Raw genomic sequence first — 17,790 nt, forward strand, 5'->3', positions numbered from 1 at the left:
ATGACAAAACCTCTTGCTCTCAGGCCGTTGCCACTGCCCTGAGACACATGTTGTCTGTTGTATGAGGAGAGAGGACCTGTTTGGTTTTATTTTCCAGGTTGGATTGGCAAGGAGAACCCCTCGACGCAAGGAAAATTGTCGCGAGGGCCTGCATATATGGTGGCGGAGAATTATCACTTTCTATTTTTCGTCTGTGCCCGCTTTCGTCCTCACGTGGGAGGTGAAAAAACTGCTATGCTTCTTTCATGCTGCTGTGGAGGAGGAAGAAACAACTTGCATAATTCCAGTGAAGCCAGTCCAAGTCCTGACGCAACACACATACACGCGCACATTTTCCCTACCCCTGCTCTCACACTATTTTAAAAACTCCCTTCAACCTCATCCTCATCCTCATGGGGCGTCTGAGTATGTGTCAGTGCGTCAGCAAAGGGTTTACTGAGAATCAAAACAAGAATTTTGTTACCCCTCTGCAGTTCCAGCACGAGCTTCAGTTGCCAGGCATTATTAATTATAATTATTTTCAAACCAGGCAGTGTTATGATTTATGAAAGAAACCCACTTCAAACCAAACTTTGTGTTTATATTGTATATCAAACCAAAACTTGCTTTCCCCTTTGGATTGAATCATTCTCCGTATGTATCTGTGTGAGTGCTTGTTTGGGTATGTACGTCTATACCACTGGTGTTGGAGTCTCTTATAGACAATACTTTTCATAGCTCCTTGAAAATCTATGGTCGGGCACCAGGGGCACGGACCGGCCAAGTATCTCCCTTCACCCACCAACCTCATAAGGGAATAATACTAGATAATAATGCTGCATAATTCATGGGATGTCATTGTACATATCTCATCATTTTTTTTCTGGGATTTCCTTCTTTTCCCTATCATGGAGTCATGGAAATAAGGGCAGCCTTCTTTGATGCATTATAAAATAGATTCAGAAATGTGTATAATGCAGTGTATGAATAATCCGATTGATGTCGGTTATTTGATGCTTGGGGAGTGTGTTTCGTAGTAGATAACTAAGATCTCATGACGGGAAAAGGAAAAGAAAAGAAAAGAAAAATCAGTAGACGCTTCCTCTGATGCTTTGGTCTTCGCGGCGTTGGGCTTCTAGGGTGTCGTGTTCGTCCTCGACTTCGGGGTTCATGGGAGTAGTATCAGTATGGTCATTAGGGTCGTCTGCGTGCTCGTGCTCGGGTTCGTTAGTCTGATTACTGCCTTCGTGGACGTGCTGAGACTGGTCCGCCTGGCAGGTTGCGCATTGCTCGGAGAAATACTCGTCATGGTCTTCGTCGTCGTTGTCGTCATCGTGGTTGTCGGGTTGTTGCTGATGCGGCTGCAGTTGATGTTGGGTGAGGATGTTGGCTACGCGCTTCGCTTGGATGGCTCGACGACCGCTGGAGGTGGTGGAATGATGAGGATGGCGGTGGTAATTGTGAGAACGGGTGCGACGAGGTCGATCGCTCTGTCGGCTGCTGCTCTCGTCGTCGCCGTCGTTGCCGAGATCCTGAGATGGTTTGCGAGAGGGGTCCGGACGATGGCTGTGGTGGTGATGGTGTTGGTGGGGATAGAGGTAATTGGAAGTGGAGGCGGAGCGCGGACGGGCTTCTGGAGCCGACTGGGTGGGTTCATGCTGGTGCTCATGGCTCGGGTGGTGGTGATGGTGGTGGTGGTGGTGGTGGTGGTGCTGATATTCGTGTTTCTCATCCCGCTCGTCCTCAGAGGGCGCAAGGCTGTTCGCTCCGCTCAGGGAGCCTCCGCCGTCACGGCCGACCAGGTGGATGTAAGCGTAGGTGGAGCGGGGTGGGTGAAGGAGGTGGTCTTCGCTGTCGCGATGGAAGTGCCGGAGGTCTGGCCGGCGCGGGACTGGATTTGAGCTGGGGCTGGGGCTGGAGCGGGTTGATGAGGGGAATGGTTGGTCGGATGATTGACTTGTGTCAGTCAAGGCAATGGCTTTGGTTCGTATGGGCAGTGCCTTTTCCAAGGTCGCGCTTGAGACCTCGAGTTCTAGTTGCGTGCCATGGAACTCGTACTTCGGCGAAGGAGCAGGATGTGTCCTCTCTAAAGGGCGAACGTCCCTTGATCGATCTCCAAGTGCTGGCTCGGGGGCTGCGATCATATGTGGTTCTCCATGTGTGGCCGAATCTTTCGAGGTTGTAGTTGGAGAAGCATCGTGGTCAGCTTTAGTCTTGTCGGAGTTGTCCTTGGGATCGCTTGTCTTCCTGGAGACGGGGGATGAAGTGTCCACGTGAAGCTTGGGCTGTTCTGATCCGTGTGCTCGAGCTGAACGCAAGGAGTTTCCTCTTCGAATTCCGTGATTACACCCCTCAGGACAGCCACCCCACTTGCGTCTAACCGGTACCGACGTTGTCTCCGACGGCGTTGCGGGCTGTGCAGGGCTGAGACCTTTCGCTGCACGTTCGTGTTGCCGTTCCAGCTCTTTTTCCTTGCGCAGATCGGACCAAGTCCGGAGCTGATTTTGCAGGACATATTTACCATTGTCTGGATTGAGTTTCAAGATAACGAACTCGCAATGGTTGATGTTCCGTAGATCCTCAAAGTATTCCACGCTCCAATGGTACCATTTCATGAGAAAGACTCTCGTCATCAAGCCATGCGTAACCAGCACGCAGACACTAGCAAAGTCGTCCTCTCCGAACAGGCGCCAAAGCGATTCGTTGAACCCACTGACACGGTCGTAGGCGTCCGCGGCAGACTCACCGTTGGGTATCCGGTAGAAGAAGTGTCCATAATCAGCTCTTTCCAGCCACATTCGTTCCATCTCGGCCGAACAAGGCTGGAAATTGCCAAAGTCCTGCTCGCGCAACCGAGGCTCCTCATAGACCTTAATTGTATGCCGCGGGAACGGGGATGGGGATGGCGAGTCCGAAGTCAAGGACTGAAGAATGCCCTCCGTGGTTTCACGTGTGCGACGATAGGGAGATGTGAAGAAGTGTATCGTGTCATCTGGTCGGAGGAGGGCGCGTAATTTGCTTCCTGCTTCTAGAGCCTGGCGATGTCCTTCCGGGGTCAGTTTAACCCGATGGTCCGGGATGGTCTGATGAATCTCGCGGTTCTTGTTCCCTTCTGATTGAGCATGTCGGATCAAGATGATCATCTGTGAAACAGGTGAGCGACCGAAGTGTGGGATCGCCATCGAGGGGCTGTGATACTTACCCGCGGCTTGCCCATGGTTGTTGTTTTGGCATGCGGTGGTGTGGTGTACAATTGATGTGGGGATACGAGGCGAGGTACAGGACAATCGCAGCAGACTGTAACGGCGGGTAGTGAAACAAAAAAAAAATGCACCAACTGACTGGTCAATTTCCCGAGAATCTCGTGGCTTGCGAATCGATGTAGGTTTGTCTTTCGAGAATCGATCGATGGGAGAATCTAGAAAATGAGTTGTTGAGGAGAACGAGGATTTGCAAATGCGGCGGGACCATTGGAGGAACCTGGGGATTGCCTGATCAAGTTAGCGCAGTCCAGTGATGTCAGTGCCCTGGTTAGTCAGCAACGGCCAGCTCAGGTACAATTCATCATTGTATACTAGAACATGGCCCCAGCTACTAGATATTCTACAGCTTCCTTGGATCTTGGTCTTGATCTTCTCGGAGCTTATGAGAGTGTAAAGCTCACGAAATTATCGATTCTCATGTCTTAGTCATTCAATCAGCAAGCAACTCATTGCTTGATGTCATTTTGATCATCATCATCCTCCTCATACTCCGTACAGGGTTTATCTTTTCTTTTTTAATTGGCGCTTTTTCTATGTATCAGTTGACATTGAGTTCGCGTCAGACTTCGTAGACATTTAGCATCGTAGAATACAGTCATCTTTATTCACCATTGCGTCTGAAAGAATGCCAGAGGTGACTCCATTGAGGGACTATAAATTGCGCGAGGAATCCGAATTTCTTGCTTGCTTGCCCTCTTCCACCCAGATTGCAGGAGCATGATTGTGGTAAGTATTTAATCCCATTCCAGTTCTCTCCCGTTTCCGGGAAGGACGACACTATGTGGGGAACAGTGTGGCAGACAGTCCCTCCATCATGGATACTACACCTATAGTAAGGTATGTATCCTCCCCGCAACAGACTAAGCCTGGGCTGGCCAGTGACCCGCCAAGGCGGCATGCCGTGCCAATCCGTTCCCTCCGTCGCAAACCACTTACAAAGCTGGCCAGTTTCTCCTGTCTAGGTGACTTAGCTTCACTGTTTCAATTTCACAGACTCTCTCACAACTCTCCTTCCTTTCTTCGTCTCTAGGATCGGGTGAAAGCAGTTATGACCGATTATCTTTACGAGCTCCTGGCTCCTCAGCTGGGCCCAACCACCAATGCTCCTTCCGATCTTCGCTCCCCGGAGCACAATCCCACCACAGCCCAATACCTCAATCGTCTACCAACCCTCTCCCTTCAAGCATTACAGACGACAGAGCCTCAATCCTTAACGCAGTCCTCCCACTCGACCCTTTTGTCCCTCCAAGCGCTCTCCAACCGTTCTCACAAAGCCTTCGTGACCTCCGCGGACCATTTGTCCCACCTTCGCACAACTATCCCCCAGTTGACCCGCGACGCCCAAGCACTACGAGATTCAATCCCCAAACTCGACGAGGAAGCAGTTCTATTCTCTTCGAAATATAGCCGAGCAACCGAGAATGTATCCCTCGAGCGACGGAAGAAAGTTATGCAATTGGCAAGAAATGTGGACCGACTCTCGGACATTTTGGAGCTGCCAACCTTGCTTTCTACAGCCGTGTCATCCGCCGCGGCAAGCTCAGGTGGTACAGGGAGCTCGGCCTCGACCACATACTCGACTGCACTGGATCTCTACGCGCACATCAAGAGACTACAGACTTTGTATCCGGATTCCCCTCTCATCAAAGACGTGGTCATGCAGGCCGATGAAGCGATGAAGGACATGACTTCCAATCTACTTGCTGGGCTTCGGATGCAGAACCTGCGGCTAGCCGCGGCAATGAGGACCGTTGGCTGGCTGCGGCGAGTGGCGCCCGAGTTGGAAAACCTATACAATGACGGAGGGGCTACTTCCGGTGAGGGTGCCTTGGGTGCAGTGTTTTTGATCTGTAGACTGGCAAATCTGGTGTCAATGCTGGAAGCCCTGGATCCTTTGCGAGAGTTGGCCGACCAGGAGACGCAGCGCAGACTTCACAAGACCGACAAACAAAACAGTGCGACCGGCACTTGGTCAGATGGTCACCAGACGGAGAAATACTTGAAACGATATATTGAGATTTTCCGCGAACAAAGTTTCGCCATTGTCTCCTTATACAAGAACATTTTCTCGTCCGACCAGTCCGAGTCTGAATTGGCCGTTGCCGGTCTACGTGGAATCGATAGCCGAGTCAAGGCGGTAGCCTCGAAGTCAGCCCGTGCAGAAATCCCCTTTCAACGTCTTCCGTCCGCCTTGGCCACTTTTCCCATGCAGCTGGTCAAATTACTCGCGGATGCGTTGCGCACGTATCTTCCTAATGTTCGCGACAAGAGCTCGCGCGAAAGTCTCTTGACCCAGGTCCTGTATTGTGCAGCCAGCCTTGGCCGACTTGGGGGCGATTTTGGAATGATCCTTACGGAGTTGGGAGACGAGCAGGACGAAGACGAAGACGATGATGATGATGATGATGATGATGATTTAGCCTACGAATGGGAGGAGGTGACACGGAAACACCGAGCCTTGGCAGGGCGGTTGGAGCAGCTGACTGGGGGTGGTACAACCACAGGGCCTTCTTCCAAAGGGAACTTGCGAGTAGCATCGCCAGCTTAGTGAGGGACTGGGGCGACTGAACAGCAGAGTGACAAAGAGCGTACTGTAAGGAAATTGCCAGCAAAGCTGCCAACAAACAAACACACAAACAACACACAAACAAACAAAACCAACAAATCGGCCATTGTCAGTGTCAGTGTCAGTGTCATTAAAGGTGAAGAAGGGATGATGAGCGTCTTTTGTTCCTCAATAAGGGAAGTCAGGACACCCGGGGATCGCTAACCCGATAAGGCATGGCATCCGCCGTCCAACACTGTCTGGACCATCCATCCATCCATCCATCCATCCATCCATCCGTCATCCTCCCTTCCTCGCTTCCTCGCTCCCTCACTCTCCCTCCTCTCTCTTGTCTCCCCCATCCCTTTCGACAACCTTCAGACCACTCTTCCTCATTGACTCTATACGCCTCTTGTCACCTCCGAACCCCCCTGACGCTTCTCTTCGAGACTCCTTCTTTGCGACCGGTGCTGGTTTCCGGTCACTGATCTATCCTTCTCCCCCCCGCGCTGCTGCCGCCGCCGTCGCCGTCTCCGTCTGTTGTGACGTTCTCCCTTGCATACCGTGCCACTGATTATAGCCTCCTGAGCAATGAAAATATTTTTCTTGACTGCGTGAAGAAAGACCATCATTTACAGAAACTTGCGACCTTCATTTCACCACCCCTCCTCCTGTGACCCCGATCCCCGATGGCTGCCCCCGCTCTCTCCACCAGCGGGTTGATCGATCCAACAAAACAAGCCGAGTATCCTATTGTGCTGGGTGACAGGCTCGCTGGCAAGGGCGCATCAGGCTCCCAGCTAGTCAACATTCAATATAACTACAAAACCAAATCTGCGACCGCCCGATCTAAAATCTCTCGATCAAGGCAGTCTCGGGATCGTTACAATCTGACGATCACGGATAAAGCACCAAATGCCGAGCAGAATGTGCTGACCTACACCTATCAAGGCAGTGTAGATCCGGCACAAGCCGCGCTGGAATCTCGTGAACATAATCTTGTCCTGGTATTTGACGCCAATCGGAAAGTGTTCGTACTAGAACCAGTAACGACACAGCTCAACTTTAATCTTCGGTCAGCCCCAGCGAAGTCACACAAGCAGGTCCTTGAACAATATGAGCAACTACGAACGTTGCAGGAGGAAGACCATGGTTCGGGTGACGATCGGGCGTCTGACAATGCCAGTGGTAATGATGACGGCCCGGCGGATGACAACAACCCTTTTGATTTTCGTCATTTTCTTCCAAAGGAGAACGCCGATGACGACAAATCTGCTTCAGATACCAGTGTGGGCAAAGCTGCGACACCATTGATGTCTGCTGTCAAACCCACTCCGAGTCCCAAGCCCGTGCCGGACAAGCAGAAGCAGCGGGAACCACTGCTCCGGAAAAAGGAGCGTGCAGAGGCTGTCAGGCTCCCGAAGTCCACACCGACAAAAGCACCCCCGAAGTCTCCGGCACGAATCGAACGCAAGGGAACCGACCGGAAGGTCGTTAAAGAGGATGACGTGCGGTTGAGCACAGCGAAGCCCCCGCCGGCTGAAACTGGCTTGGGATTGGTCTCGTCCCAGGTAACTGAGCCTTCGCCGGGGTCAAATATCATCATCGACGGTGACTTGATTATCGAAATGGGCTCGCCGCGGCCCTCGAGAATTGACACGACCTACTTCTCCGATACGCACACACCGGCCAGTGATGATCACGAGGAGGAAGATGATGAAGATGTTGACCATCTCCGACTTCCTTCACCAGCCCGCCACGGGAAAGCGCCTGCAGTTCGCGAGCCTGTCTCTGCGCCGCTCGCGGATGAAGATGAGCTGGATGACGATGATGCCCTAGCCGCTGAGATGGAGGCGGCCTTTGAAGAAAGTGCGCGGGAGGAAGAAGAGGCACGTAGCCACCAGTCGCAGCCACCATACTCGTCACATCTGTACCACGCACCTAGTGAGGATGAGAGCGAGGTCAGCGAGGAAGAGTAATACTGTCCCTTTTACGACTCTTGTTTATTAACCTGTATTTCACTCTTGTAACAAGTCTACATGCATGTAAGCAGGGCGCATTGTGGAGTTTACACTGTTTGATGTTTGACATTGAGCCCCAGCCCAGCGGGGGCGGACATTGATGGCAATAGATATAATACCAGCTGTTGCACCGTATTTGAATTGAAAAGTGCCTTGAGGACTGAATGACACAACCTGTCAGTTTTATAGCATATTGGTATATTTGGTATATTTATGACAACTGTAGCACTGAGAAAACCGATTGTGAGAGTAACAAATAATAGTCCGAATGCCGGTTCTACGCGGCGGCCGATCTAGATCGGAACAACTGAATGATCCGGGCCGCATCGTCATTGGGCCAAGTGCAAGTCAAGAAAAACCACCGCTCTAGAAAGGAGCTTGACCGGTTCCTCCGGCAATAATCGACGACACCAACGAGTTTCTCACGATTTACAGCTCAGTCCATCGCACTCAGCCGCTACGAAACTTACCCTTTTTCTTCATAACGCTTACTGTCGCGACTCGTGGACTAACACGCGTGGTGCGACTGGCCTCCCGATTCTCGGCATCCGATGCGATGAAGAGTCACCCGCGGGCCATGGTTGAAACGACTCGATAAACCTCCAGGCGACGAGACAAAGTGGCTCACTGTCGCCAGTGGGCTACATTAAGGGTGCGCCTTCATTTACTGCCCGGCTCCTTCGACAGTTTTCAAGTGGGGTGACTGAAGAACACTCGATCGGAACTTTACCCAAGCCTGCCTTCGCGTGCGGATTCGGGCTCTCGGGGTCGATCTTCTCTCACGTTGTGTACAGTTCTTCCACCTTCGACTCCTTCGGGATAAACTTTGCCCGCACTAGCGTCGCTTTGTGCTTCGAGGGAATTGACCCTTACGGATAAAGCTCATATGCACACGATGGCCTCTCCACGCGGCCACCGTCCGGGTCCCAGGCCTGTTCCTGCGCCTTCGAATACCGTCCTCCTCGCGACCCAAGCTCAGTGGCTCTTCACCGATGAAGAGCTCACACGAACGCCGTCACAGCTCGATGGGATGAAGATGGAGGCGGAAAATACCTCCCGCAGCAAGGGCGTGAATTTCATCTCCCAGGTGGGTATCATGCTCAAGCTGCCGCAACTCACGCTTGCGACGGCCGCCGTCTACCTCCATCGTTTCTTCATGCGATACAGTATGGTCGATCTACCGCAACGACCCGGAATGCACCCCTACCCCATCGCTGCTACGGCACTGTTCCTGGCTACGAAAGTCGATGAAAATGTGCGGAGGATGAAGGAGCTTGTGGTTGCTTGCTGTCGGGTAGCCCAGAAGCAGCCGAATCTGGTGGTTGACGAGCAGTCCAAAGAGTTTTGGAAATGGCGCGACACGATCCTCGTCAACGAGGATACCCTACTGGAGGCGCTGTGCTTCGACCTGCAGCTGGAAGAGCCGTATCGCATCCTTTACGAATTCCTGCTGTTCTTCAACGTGGCCGATAACAAACAGATGCGCAATGCGTCATGGGCCTTTGTCAATGATTCGATGTTTACCGTCCTGTGCCTACAGTTCACCGCTCGCAACATCGCCGCCGCCGCGCTGTACGCCGCTGCCAAGCATTGCGACGTCGGGTTTGAAGACGACGAACTCGGCCGGCCCTGGTGGGAGCAAATCGATGTGGACATCCACGAGGTGCGTCGTACGGTCACAAGAATGGCACAATTATATGAGCACAATGCCTTGCAAAGAAATACGTACTATCTGTCCGCCCCCACCGCGTCAGACGAGGGTGCTGAGAAGACCAGGATCCCGCGCGCGGGCGGTACGACAGAGCCCGCGCCAGGAACAGACCCCGTCAATGGGCGCAAGCGGTCCAGGGAGCCCGAAGAGCAGACTCACGACCGCACCCTGCACGAATCGACTACGTCGCGCGACCACGAGCCAGCTAGACAGAATGGTACACGGTCGCCGAAGCGACAGCGGAGGGAAGCGGAAGGCGTGGTGGCCGAGAGAGGCCCTGCGCATGAATCCTCGACTGTCCTCCACTCTAATGGAGGGCCACCGTCATCCCAAGACCGACACCACGGCAACGGTCACGTTCCTGCGGGACAACTCCCGCCGCCTCACCATCACTCACAATCACGCCATCCGCATCCTCTGCCCCCTGCCCCTCGACCGTTCCCTCGCCGTGATAGCGCCAGCCGGGGAAGTAAGCCGGGGCAACCGGTGGATCCGATCCAGCAACGGATCGACGAGATTGTACAACAGAACATGTCCTCCCACGGGTCTCCGAGCTCTGCTAGATCTGAGCGACGGCCAATAGACCGTCATCGAAGCGACTGGGACGTAGAATCAGACGAGCGCAGGCGACGCCCGTCTGCTGGTGGCAGGAAGCCATCCTACGAAGAGCATTCGAACCACTCCCGTGCACCACCTCCACCTGCTCCTCCACCTCCTCCTCCGCCACCTCCTCCGGAAGAAGCCCGGCCACCGTCACCGGAACCAACGAAAGCTGTTGAAAATGATGATGAGGGCGGAGGGAGTGAGGAGGGCGAGCTTTGATGGGCGGAGCTTTGCTTTTCTTTACTTGTTGCTTTTTTTTTATGAGAACTCATAGATATCTATTATGCGCTGGAAGTTGCTGCACTGTATATAGTGCAACCCTGACGGAACCGGAAGGAACCCCCGCAGTTCGAGCAGAATCGTGGTCTTTGTTTTTTTGTTGGTTCTTCGATGGGCTAGCATTGCTCATTCATTGCTACTTCGCTTGGCTTGGCGCTGTGTTGGTTGTATGGAGAGAGGCGAAGGGATTGAGGATGAGAGGGACATTTTGTACTATACCTTTTGCTTAGACTTGAATCATCTTTTTCGAGTGTTGTATGGGTGGTTCAATTGAGATGGCGGCGCCATATTGATGATTAGAGCATCTCTAAATTGTAGCATGGATCCTGTGCCAGAGCACTGCTCTTGATATCCCTTATTTCGTGCCTATACTCTTAGATCCGGTTACTGATCAAAAGCTCGTTCCGTCGCACTACAGTGCACGTTGTGTTCACGTTGTGTCCATTCTCAGACTTCAAATGGAGGTGCGTTTTATTTCATCGGCAAGCAATAGCTATCTACTGAGTGATTTATGTCTCATCCCAGATCTCAATCTCCTGCACCCCGACCTCCATGGTCCAGTCGCCCCTCCACTCCCTCGCCCGGTACCCTCCTCTCTTCGCAACCACATGCCTCACGCTCATTCTCGATAGATTCTGGTCCAGCACAAACTGCACGCCTTTTCCTGCCTTCCAAAGACTGACTGCTTCGTCTGCTCATCTAGTCGATACCCCGGCCGCGCCACTTCTGACAAATCTCCGCGGAACACATCCTGCACGGGACTCAACTCGAATAACTGACACGATGCTGCCGCACCCTCCATCTCCGCCCAGGGCAGATGGAATCCAGATACCGCTCGCAGTCCGGACTGCGTGCACCGTCCCGCTACCAGGACCACGGTTAGGTCCCCGTCATTGTCTAGGTCGGCTGCCAGCGTCTCTGCCGTTTCGTGTTTCTCGGTGGTGGGGTACGTCTTGCGCAACGCAAGTGCCTCGAACGCCACCGGCTCTGCAAAGATCAAACCCATCTGCGCTAGAATGGGGCGTGTCACAATCTTGCTGGGTGGGGGAGTGACTGGAGGATATCCTCCTGCTGGGCTGGAGGTTGATAGAGCGGGAACAGTGGTGTCTCCAAGCTGGTCAAGAAGAGTGGCTATCCCATAAAAATCAGCATGTATCTTTAACCTCCCTCCGCCCCCCGGCCAAAGCCCATGTTCTCCAAGCCACAAGGTAGAAGCAGGGAATAACTGGTGAGGGCGTCGAGGGTGGTGTCTGGGGTTGGAGGCATTTCGTCCGGCTTTGAATTGGGGAGTTGATTCGAAACTGAGAATGGCGAGAGAGTGTGTGGATAGACAAGATAGAAGAAATTTCAAGGTGGTGATACATGCCTAAAGTCGCGCGCCTGGAGCGAGTTCACTATTCTAATTAGGATCAGGCTCGTTGTTTCTCTGCCATCGTCCGTCAACAATCGCAGCTCCGATCTAGAGCAAGATCCTCTATTTTGTCGGTCCCTGCTTCAAATATCCAGACTAATCATCAGCACGACCATCCTTGCAAGCTCTAGCCCCCCAGCCAACACCGACCCCAAACCCTAACCTGTGCTGATTCGGCCCCCCTGGAATATCAACCACAACAACCAGGATAAAACGAAACAGCCCCCATGCTCAAATTCCCCAGGAGCATTTCTTCCAGGACCACAATGCCCGCATCCTTCATTTCCGTGATTCCGTCTAGACCAACACAGTGTGGTATAAAAAGGCGGACCCCCCCCCCTTTTCCTCAGACCACCTCACATCCCCCACCACCCAAATACCAAAAAGCCATCATCCACTCTTTTATTTCCTCAGAATCCACCGCACTCATTCAACGCCCGGCGAAAGAAACAAAAAGCATGAGACTCATCACCATCGTCTCTCTTCTCGCGGCCACCCTCGCCACGGGGGTGACATCCACCCCGGTCCCGGTCCCGGTCCCCAATGCATCCCCTGACCACGGCGGCTCCATCCAACCCATCAACCTAGGCACCAGATCGGTGCACAACGTCGACGTCCTTCGCAAGCTTCCGGGTCCCAATGCCCGCTCCTGATCCCGATCCATCGCTGGGTATTTCCGAGAGAGACCCATCTACCCATACCAAGGAAGTTGGGACTGGGAAGTGCTGTCACCGCCAACGATCTCGAGGTTTGGGGTGTAGATCATCGCTGAAACGGATGAGGAAAAAAAGGTGGGGGCGTTGGCGGGCAAGACTAAGGAGTATTTATGCGGGGGAGGGTCAGGAGGCAGGCGGCAAGTGTTTAGGGGAAGAAGGGGAACGTTCAAGGGTTTTAGGGTAGGGCTCTGGGGACTTGGGGGCAATGAGAGGGCCAAATCCCTTTTTCAACGGTGTACTGTATTAGATGATGACTGTTTGTTAGTGCTGGTTATCGAAATTGTCGCGCTGGCTATGCGCACCCATCAGAGGCAAGGTCTGTTCGACCAGAAGCATGGCATTGGGGTATATAGGTGTCCCGTGGTTTTAGGGCATAGATGTCGTCTTCTGGCTTTTCTCTTCGTCCATGGTACAGGTCTATAGGTTGCGGATGGAAGATGGGGTGCATGTTTGGGGTTTTTGTTTCTATTCAATCTATCACATCCGTAACGTGCCAGGTGCAATGATTCGAAATACACATATACGCAGACAAAAGAAAAAATATATTAGACATCTGAAGAGGCCTGTCTAATGGGAAAGAGTTTCAACAGTCCCCAGGGCTGTTACAAGTGTGTATAAACTTACCTTTCCATATACCCTTCCACCTCGAATCCACTCTGCCTCCTAACCCAAGCAGTCCAGACCGGTGGTCAACGTCTAGCATCCACCGGTGCATGCGCTGTCCCGTCGCCCGATCGCTGCACAGTAACATGGATCTGACTCGTCCGCCAGATCCCCCGCCGCAAGTCCGCGGCATCCGCCTCTTCACTGTCTTGGTCATGGGGGATAGTGTCCAGCGGCAACTCCGACTCCGACGGGAGACGCTTGGCCCCCGGGGGCTTGAGCTTTGGGGTGGTCGACAGCTTGAAGGCGGATGCGCCGGAATATGGATGCGAGGTGTGGCTCAGGCTGTCGGAGCGGTAGCCTTTCGATTCGAAGGCTTTGCGGAAGAAGGGCCGGAGCGTGGGGATGCAGGCCGCCACGATGACGACGTTCTGCTCGATGCTGTGTATCCAGTCAGACAGGTCAGCTTTCTTTTTGGAGGATTGAGGAACAAAAAACGTACAGGCCCCAGACGACTAGCGGTACTACATTATACACTGAACAGATTCCATGTTAGTCACAAGGATGAACTGACTACTGGCAAGGAGGCCGCAACGTACGTGGATCCGTCCGATCAGTAAACAGATGCAGATAGGTGGCCTTGATGATGGTCACGATCGCCGAGAGCAGCGTCAGCCCCATCATGATGCACACCCCCACCTTGGTCGCGGTTCGCATCTGCAGCTTCCAGAAGACGCGGATGGGCACCACGGCCAGGACGATATCCGTCATGGTGGTGTAGGCGCTGACCCAGTAGGAGAAGTCGTCGAAGACGCTGGCGTCCCAGCATTGGCCCTCGCGGGCGGCGTCCCACAGTTTCTGGGTGGGGCGGCACTGGAAGAAGACGATGAAGACGGAGACCATGGCGAAGACGACCTGCATCGTCACCATGGCGTAGAGACAGCGCGTGCGCAGCGGATTCGGGTCGAGGAGGTGGCTGACGAGGATGGCGATGGAGATGTTGGGGAAGCTGAAGGCGCCTGCATTCAACCGCTGCATCAGTTATCAAGAACTATGACCGGAAGTAAGCGGATGGAATTTGAGGCGTACCGATGTTGAATGCTGCGATCATGTTAACTAGGCATGGAACACCAAGCAAGGACACTCACGGAATGCTATGATCTGCCATTTGGCCGTTTGGACATATCGGTCAGTGCCATGGTCGGCAATCACCGCGGCCGTATGGCGACCGAGCCCTAAGGTGACCGCGTAGGAGACAAATGCCGCCGCGATGATGCTGAGGCCCTGCAGTCCAGTATCCCCCTGGTCAGCGAAAGTCTGTTCGTCTATCCATTCCCCATACTCTACCAACTTGCTAGGTGAATCACCATGGAAAAGAAGATGAAGAAGTCATCCCATCCCAAGCTCTTCGCCACATGTCCTCGAGCAAAAAGCTTCAACGCGACCACGGCAATGGCTGTGCCAGTGAACACCCATGCGACCGCATTGATCTCGCCGGCTCGACTTTGACTGAAATCCACATCCGTGTCGAATGAAGCCATTCAGACTGCCTCGAATGCTGCAATGTTGAAGGCGTCCGCCGGTCAAGTGGCCCAAGCACGAGAGATGGGCCGGTTTTCTCCTCGGTCTCGACGAACAGGCATTGGCGAGATGGGGACCCCCCCGGCAGTTTGGGCCAGAAACGCACGATATAAGGAGGGCAGAAGTTTCCGGGAAAATAACTCCTCTGGCACCAGCGTCATTAGTCGTAATTGTTCGGCGACGCCACGGCCTCTCTAGCGGCCCTCGGTAAGCGTCAGAGGATCGATTCGACGAACGATATTACGATTTAGGAGCATTAGTACCATGGAGCCAAGATGTCACGGCCAGTGTTTTAGGGTTTTCGCGGAGATGGCGGGAAGTGGAGCGGGAACGAGTCTCCATATCTCAGATCTCCGACGTTTCCAGCTTGTTCACTCCTCCACCGTTGAGTTTGAATACAAGCTTGGGCCTTTCGTTGTTGATGGAGGCAATGTGGAACGCGAGATGGTGTGCAATTCGCAGTATCCTCTCTTCAGTGTGGGTAGAATAATATCTCGAGGCAGCAATGGGGCGGGACAAGCCCCGCGTGGCTCGCCGTCGAAGGAGCGCTAACAACGCGTTAACCCTCTTAGTTTGACGGCGGTGCCTTCGCTACTACAAAGTGGCATGACGGACTTCCTACGGAGATGGTCTTAGCAGCATGTCCCAGGAGGCCAGCTGTCTCTAGCAGACGCAGACACCCTTGTCTCGCTCCATGTGCGCATATGCACCTCGGGTTTCGTCCTATCTTATGTCCTGTACGTACAGTACCTACCTGCAGCAGGATCCTTGTCTACCACGGGGACACTGCAGGGATCTTTCGTCCTTCGAGGACTAAGACTTTACTGCATAAGTCTGCCCCTATCACTCAGTTCCTCCGACACAGAAGAGACTGGGGTCGAAGACGGATTGACGACTGCATGAACAAGGCGAAAGCCACCCAGCCTCGTCTCGAGCAAACACACGTGTTGAGATACAGACAGACGGTTTCCATCCACTTCTCCATGGGCTAGAATGTGACTAGCTTGCACTGAACATGGCACCAGTCTATCCTCCGGCTACCCCTCACCGAAAAAAGAAAAGACATATGAAGCCCTGGACGCCCCCATGAGCCCCTCAGTGCGTTTCTCTCTGTATTCCACTCCCACCTTGTCACCAAAATCATGACGAATCCATCTGTTTCCACTATCTTGGAAGACTTGGCCGCAGCAGGCAAGGCCTATAACCAGGCCGAGCCTGGCTCCCGAGAAGCCCTCATTGATCGCAGCCGTGCGCTGGTGGCCGCGCTGGAGATGCCCAGTGAATTTATTCAACGCAGCTTCTGGGCCGAGGTATGAGCATCATCCCAGTATCATTCCCCGTGATCTACTCACCTGCTAATTCACACGCTTGCGACAACGACAGCCCGCCATGTCCGCCGTCATCCGCATCGCCGTGGACGTCCAACTATTCCAGCTACTCCGCGACGCAGGGGAGGCGGGCCTGAGCCCGTCCGAGCTGGCCGACAAGACGGGCGTCGAAGTCGTGCTCCTGCAGCGGTTGACGCGCCACCTGGTGGCGATGTACCTGATCAGCTTCCATGACGGCGCCTTCCACGGCACGGCGCTGAGCGACCAGCTCGCGGCGGACAACTACCAAGACAGCATCTCCTTCTGCTACGACACGGCGCGCCCGTCCTTCAACAACTTCCCCGCCTTCTTCCAGAACACCCACTACCGATCCCCGACCGTGGGGAGTCTGGACGGGCCCTTCCAGCGCGCCCATCACACCGCGCTCCACTTCTTCGACTGGCTGGTGGCCAACCCGCCCAACCTGCCGCACTTCGACTCCTTCATGAGCGCCTACCGCGCCGGCAAGCCCAACTGGTGCGACCCGGGCTTCTACCCCGTCGCCGACCGCCTGATCGCCGGCTTCGAGCCCAGCAGCAGCAGCAGCGACGCCAGCGACGCCGACGACGCCGAAGGCGTTCTCCTCGTCGACGTTGGGGGCGGCCGAGGCCACGACGTAACCATCTTCACGCAGCAATATCCGACGCACCCGGGGCGAGTCATCCTGCAGGACCGCGAGCCCGTGATCGCCGCCTTAGCTCCTGCCACCACCACCACCACCAGCCCGAAACCCACATTCACCGCGCAGGCCCACGACTTCTTCACGCCGCAGCCCATCGCCGGGGCGCGCGCCTACTTCCTGCACTCGATCCTGCACGACTGGGACGACGAGCGCGGGGTGCAGATCCTGCGGAACCTGGTGCCCGCGCTGCGCCGCGGCTACTCGCGGGTGCTGCTGAACGAGATCGTGGTCAGCGAGGAGCGGCCGACGCTCGCGGCCACGAGCATGGATCTGATGATGCTGGCGCACTTCGCCGTGCGCGAGCGCACCGAGCGCGAGTGGCGCGCCATCCTGCTCCGGGCGGGGCTTCGCGTCGTGGAGATCTACACCTACCCCGGGGTGGCGGAGAGTTTGATTGAGGCGGAGTTGGTGGCTTGATGTCTCAGGATCTTGATGCTTTTAGCGTGTTGTTTTTTGTTCTGTGGGCCAGGCACAGAGGTCGGTCGGTCAGTCAGACAGTCAGTCAGACATGGGGGTTGAAGTTAGCTGAGCTGAGCTGTGTGATTCGATTGCAGCGGCAAAGAGCTAAACTAAACCAGCTACAACCTCGTTTCCACGATTCCAACCTCTCTTGACTTTCTATTTTGATAGTTAGATGAGAGATCGTCGGTGAGGACAGTATACTACAGTACAGTACACAGTAACTAACTACAGTCCGGCCGGTCGAAATTCTAGATTCTTTGATTTCTTTAAGATAAATTTATATCTTCTTCCCTCCCTTTCCTTCACTACTGTTGTGACTGGATTGTTCAGATCAAATAACCCGGCGGAGTAGCTCTTTATATCTCCACAACCCCGGTTCGTAGAGTTAAACTGCTCATTGTCTAGTATGGGATAGAGGAATGGGGTCGATGGTTCAGAGCTATACTGTACTATACTATACTAACTATACTACACTACACTACACTACACTACACCCGCTGCAAGCGCACCAGTTCAAATCATGAGATCTATGCTGTGTCTTTTAGTCTCCGGCATTCGATATCAAAC

General features: G+C 53.9%; 8 protein-coding genes across 8 annotated transcripts; 5 read left to right on the top strand and 3 right to left on the bottom strand.

Moving 5' to 3' along the window:
* Window positions 1-1,067: 1,067 nt before the first annotated feature.
* On the bottom strand, window positions 1,068-3,122 carry BO66DRAFT_328213 (acid phosphatase DET1; the record flags this gene model as incomplete). Its single annotated transcript, XM_025643982.1, has 4 exons — window positions 1,068-1,250; window positions 1,374-1,476; window positions 1,624-2,192; window positions 2,253-3,122. 4 exons carry the CDS (start codon window positions 3,120-3,122, stop codon window positions 1,068-1,070), a joined length of 1,725 nt encoding a protein of 574 aa, XP_025501590.1.
* An 837-nt stretch (window positions 3,123-3,959) lies between these two features.
* BO66DRAFT_403478 (Dor1-like family protein) lies at window positions 3,960-5,790 on the top strand (the record flags this gene model as incomplete). Its single annotated transcript, XM_025648865.1, has 3 exons — window positions 3,960-3,968; window positions 4,035-4,079; window positions 4,273-5,790. 3 exons carry the CDS (start codon window positions 3,960-3,962, stop codon window positions 5,788-5,790), a joined length of 1,572 nt encoding a protein of 523 aa, XP_025501591.1.
* Window positions 5,791-5,906: 116 nt separating this feature from the next.
* Window positions 5,907-6,375, top strand: BO66DRAFT_139010 (uncharacterized protein). Its single transcript, XM_025642042.1, has one exon. It carries the CDS (start codon window positions 6,024-6,026, stop codon window positions 6,273-6,275), a length of 252 nt encoding a protein of 83 aa, XP_025501592.1. The 5' UTR covers window positions 5,907-6,023; the 3' UTR covers window positions 6,276-6,375.
* A 1-nt stretch (window position 6,376) lies between these two features.
* On the top strand, window positions 6,377-7,786 carry BO66DRAFT_139015 (uncharacterized protein). The gene has a single exon (XM_025642043.1). It carries the CDS (start codon window positions 6,477-6,479, stop codon window positions 7,764-7,766), a length of 1,290 nt encoding a protein of 429 aa, XP_025501593.1. The 5' UTR covers window positions 6,377-6,476; the 3' UTR covers window positions 7,767-7,786.
* A 917-nt stretch (window positions 7,787-8,703) lies between these two features.
* Window positions 8,704-10,341, top strand: BO66DRAFT_328198 (putative cyclin; the record flags this gene model as incomplete). The annotated part of the gene is made up of 1 exon (XM_025643981.1): window positions 8,704-10,341. The coding sequence occupies one exon, from the start codon at window positions 8,704-8,706 to the stop codon at window positions 10,339-10,341; it is 1,638 nt and encodes a 545-aa protein (XP_025501594.1).
* Window positions 10,342-11,020: 679 nt separating this feature from the next.
* Window positions 11,021-11,667, bottom strand: BO66DRAFT_440707 (uncharacterized protein; the record flags this gene model as incomplete). Its single annotated transcript, XM_025651282.1, has 2 exons — window positions 11,021-11,532; window positions 11,607-11,667. The coding sequence occupies 2 exons, from the start codon at window positions 11,665-11,667 to the stop codon at window positions 11,021-11,023; spliced, it is 573 nt and encodes a 190-aa protein (XP_025501595.1).
* Window positions 11,668-13,217: 1,550 nt separating this feature from the next.
* Window positions 13,218-14,672, bottom strand: BO66DRAFT_440708 (uncharacterized protein; the record flags this gene model as incomplete). Its single annotated transcript, XM_025651283.1, has 6 exons — window positions 13,218-13,572; window positions 13,634-13,667; window positions 13,731-14,150; window positions 14,221-14,232; window positions 14,280-14,433; window positions 14,499-14,672. 6 exons carry the CDS (start codon window positions 14,670-14,672, stop codon window positions 13,218-13,220), a joined length of 1,149 nt encoding a protein of 382 aa, XP_025501596.1.
* Window positions 14,673-15,417: 745 nt separating this feature from the next.
* On the top strand, window positions 15,418-17,459 carry BO66DRAFT_421918 (putative O-methyltransferase). The gene is made up of 2 exons (XM_025650004.1): window positions 15,418-16,022; window positions 16,096-17,459. The coding sequence occupies exons 1-2, from the start codon at window positions 15,855-15,857 to the stop codon at window positions 17,176-17,178; spliced, it is 1,251 nt and encodes a 416-aa protein (XP_025501597.1). The 5' UTR covers window positions 15,418-15,854; the 3' UTR covers window positions 17,179-17,459.
* The last annotated feature ends 331 nt before the right edge of the window (window positions 17,460-17,790 follow it).

Source organism: Aspergillus aculeatinus (genome assembly GCF_003184765.1).
Source record: "Aspergillus aculeatinus CBS 121060 unplaced genomic scaffold BO66scaffold_39, whole genome shotgun sequence".
NCBI classification, from domain to species: domain Eukaryota; kingdom Fungi; phylum Ascomycota; class Eurotiomycetes; order Eurotiales; family Aspergillaceae; genus Aspergillus; species Aspergillus aculeatinus.